Source organism: Aegilops tauschii, chromosome 4 (assembly GCF_002575655.3).
Source record: "Aegilops tauschii subsp. strangulata cultivar AL8/78 chromosome 4, Aet v6.0, whole genome shotgun sequence".
Taxonomy (NCBI): domain Eukaryota; kingdom Viridiplantae; phylum Streptophyta; class Magnoliopsida; order Poales; family Poaceae; genus Aegilops; species Aegilops tauschii.
The window spans coordinates 295189940-295192826 of NC_053038.3; the positions used below are offsets into that span (position 1 = coordinate 295189940).

The window sequence follows — 2887 nt, forward strand, 5'->3', positions numbered from 1 at the left end:
CACCTACCCTAGATGGTGAATGCTTGGCTGACATCCCGTCAATTCAAAAAACTCCAACATCTTGAGTTCTACCATTACTATGCAAATACCTATCCACCAAGCGTTGTAGTTGTGTCCTCACCACCAGTGTCCATCTCATGGTTTTCCTCCTCTCTCCACACCACCACCGTGGCCCGGTGTCATCTACCAGACAATATGGTACAAAATGCTTCGATTCCCACCGCTAAAAAAACTTGTGCTTGTGGTGGTCGATCTGTCGGAGGCCTCACTGCACAGCATCATCCACTCCTACTGCCCTGCCCTGGAGCACTTGCTGCTTATTTTTTGGAGAAGAAATCTATATTTGTTTGTTTCCAAATAAAGTCGCCTCACCTTGTAAGCATTGGAATTTAATTTAAAGGAGAGGAGCTCATCATCAAAGACGCCCCTTCACTCCAAAGGTTGCTCTTTGATTATCGTTATGCACCTTCGCAAATAATTGTGGTATCTGTGCCTAAACTGGAGACCTTGGGTGTAATTCCTGATCTGTGTGAAGGTTACAAGATGGTGGTTGGCTCCACACTTATTCAGGTACTGTATATTATCATCAACACTTTTGTAATCATAAGATGCATTTTTCATTTGTGTGAGTAAGTTTTATATCATCAACACTTTCGTAATCAGAAGCTACATTTTTCATTTGTGCGCATAATCTATATATAATCTTGGAGTATGCTTTTGGTACTAATATTATGTTCTATGCTCAATGAATAGTTTGTCCATGGGTACCCTATCAATGGTGTTGGATTCCGTCAATACCTTACATATTAGTACGTGGTGTTTTGATGTGAAGATGATTATCGGCTTGTTGTGATGCTTTCCATGTCTGGAGAATTTGTATATAGGGGTGATGATATCAAGCACATTGGTATACTTTACTAGAACTAATCGTTCAGCTGTACTATTTTTTTAGAGATTAACTGTTTTCAGTCTCCATGTCTATTTAGGCTAAAGGACATGGACAAAAAGGTATAACCAATCAGTGGCATAAGAAGCACCGGAATTTTCTCAGTTCTCATGACATTCGTTTGAGAACGATAACGCTGGAAGGATATGCATCCAACCATGCAAGCACTAGCTTTGTCACATTCTTCCTATTGAATGCGAGAGTACTATTGTCCATGAGGATTAAGTTTTTTAACAAAAACGTTCTCATGGATGGACACGTTGAAAAGCATAAAAAGAAGTTTCAGGTGGACAAAAGGGCTTCTGAACGTGCTCGGCTTCTATTTACAACAACTATTCTTCATGTACCAGTAGATTTTCTGGTCCAGGATCTTGATTTTATGGATCAGACCGATCTATTTGATTGTGACTGCCAAAAACTTTGGTTGAGTTAGTTGTTATTGTCCTGTTCGATCTGAATTTCGTGTAAACCTGACGAACAATTAATCATCATGCTTTCGTACCTTCTGTAAGCTGGGGTTAGATATTGCTGCCCTTTTCAACTAGGCTTTTATCCATATTTTCTTTCAGACAAACCAGAGCTTCTATCAAGAAGCCTCATGGTTTGGAGAGGGAACTTGGTCACATGATCTGTGTGTGAAACGACATATGTTGTATCTTCCCACATTGATTTATTTTACAAAGGCAACATGCAACTGTGCTAAATATATGAAATTATTCAGGGTTCGCTTCGCCTTTTTATACATTGATTTTCCTAGGCATATTAGTCCAACCGTGGGCGTTTAACTAACCATTACTACCGCGGACAGTTGTTTGATTAGACGGGACAGTCTGTCGTGCATGCCGCGAGCGCTGCAATTTATTGCTGGTTTTGGACTTTTGTGTCGTCCGCCTCGGGAAGGTACGTAGAATAGTCCTCCGATCTCATCTAAAAGCACCGCCGCGGAGGATTGCCGTCTGCTGCGAGATGGAGGGTGAGCCAGCCAACAAGCGGGGGCGGGTCGAGCCAGAACCGCAAGAGCCTCCGGTGAACATGGAATTCATCAGCAGCCTCACCGACGAGATGTTGGTAACCATCATATCCCACCTCCCCATTAAATATGGTGTGCGGACCACTGTCCTCTCGCGGCGGTGGCGCCCCCTCTGGCACACCACCCCCCTAGACATCATCGACGACCACGAGTTCTGCAGCGGGGAGCAGCAATGCCTGACCGCATTGTCCCACATCCTTGCCACGCACCCTCGGCCGGTCAGACGACTTGCTATCGGTAAGCTCAATCCCCACAACAAGACCGAACCCAGGTTGCACTATTGGTTCCTATCCCCAGCCCTGGATCAGCTCGAGGAGCTCAACCTTCATGGTAGACGTCCTTCCTCGCTGCCGCCGTCTGTGCTCCGCCTCGCGCCCACGCTGTGCCGCACTACATTCAGGCGGTGCATTTTCCCCTAGATCGATGTCGCGCGTGCTCTTCATCTCCCGAAACTTAAGCACCTTGAGCTCATTGTCGTCTGCATCTCGTAGGAGGATTTGGAGTGCCTGCTCATCAGATGTACAGCGCTCGAGTAACTTCGTCTACATGCGATGGTTGGGTTCAGTAGCCTCCACATCACCTCGATGAATGTCCATGCGATTTATGCGCATTGCTGGCGCCACCCAAGGCTATCAGTTGAGGTGTTTCACGATATTGTCGTTGAGAGTGTGCCTTTCCTCAAGAGATTGTATGTACTTGATAAATTGAAAGTGTTGAGCTATTCGTGTGCGGAATTCAACGAACTTGTTACTGAATCATTATCCGTTTAGGTACAACAGTCTTCTTCTTCTCCTTCTTATATATTATTGGACAGCACATTTACTGCGCAGAAAACAAGGTTGCTTAAGGTAATGAGGTTTGCGCTATATTTACTGCGCAGAAATGAATGGATTTCTAAAGATCGTAGGCGT

At 44.8% G+C, this 2887-nt stretch overlaps 1 protein-coding gene across 1 annotated transcript; it reads left to right on the forward strand.

Moving 5' to 3' along the window:
- The first annotated feature begins 1912 nt into the window (after window positions 1-1912).
- Window positions 1913-2395, forward strand: LOC141021834 (putative F-box/FBD/LRR-repeat protein At4g00315). The gene has a single exon (XM_073497679.1). The coding sequence runs from the start codon at window positions 1913-1915 to the stop codon at window positions 2393-2395; it is 483 nt and encodes a 160-aa protein (XP_073353780.1).
- The last annotated feature ends 492 nt before the right edge of the window (window positions 2396-2887 follow it).

Coding starts and splice junctions, on each gene's coding strand:
- LOC141021834 (XM_073497679.1), top strand. CDS start 1,913: ATGGAGGGTGAGCCAGCCAACAAGCGGGGGCGGGTCGAGCCAGAACCG.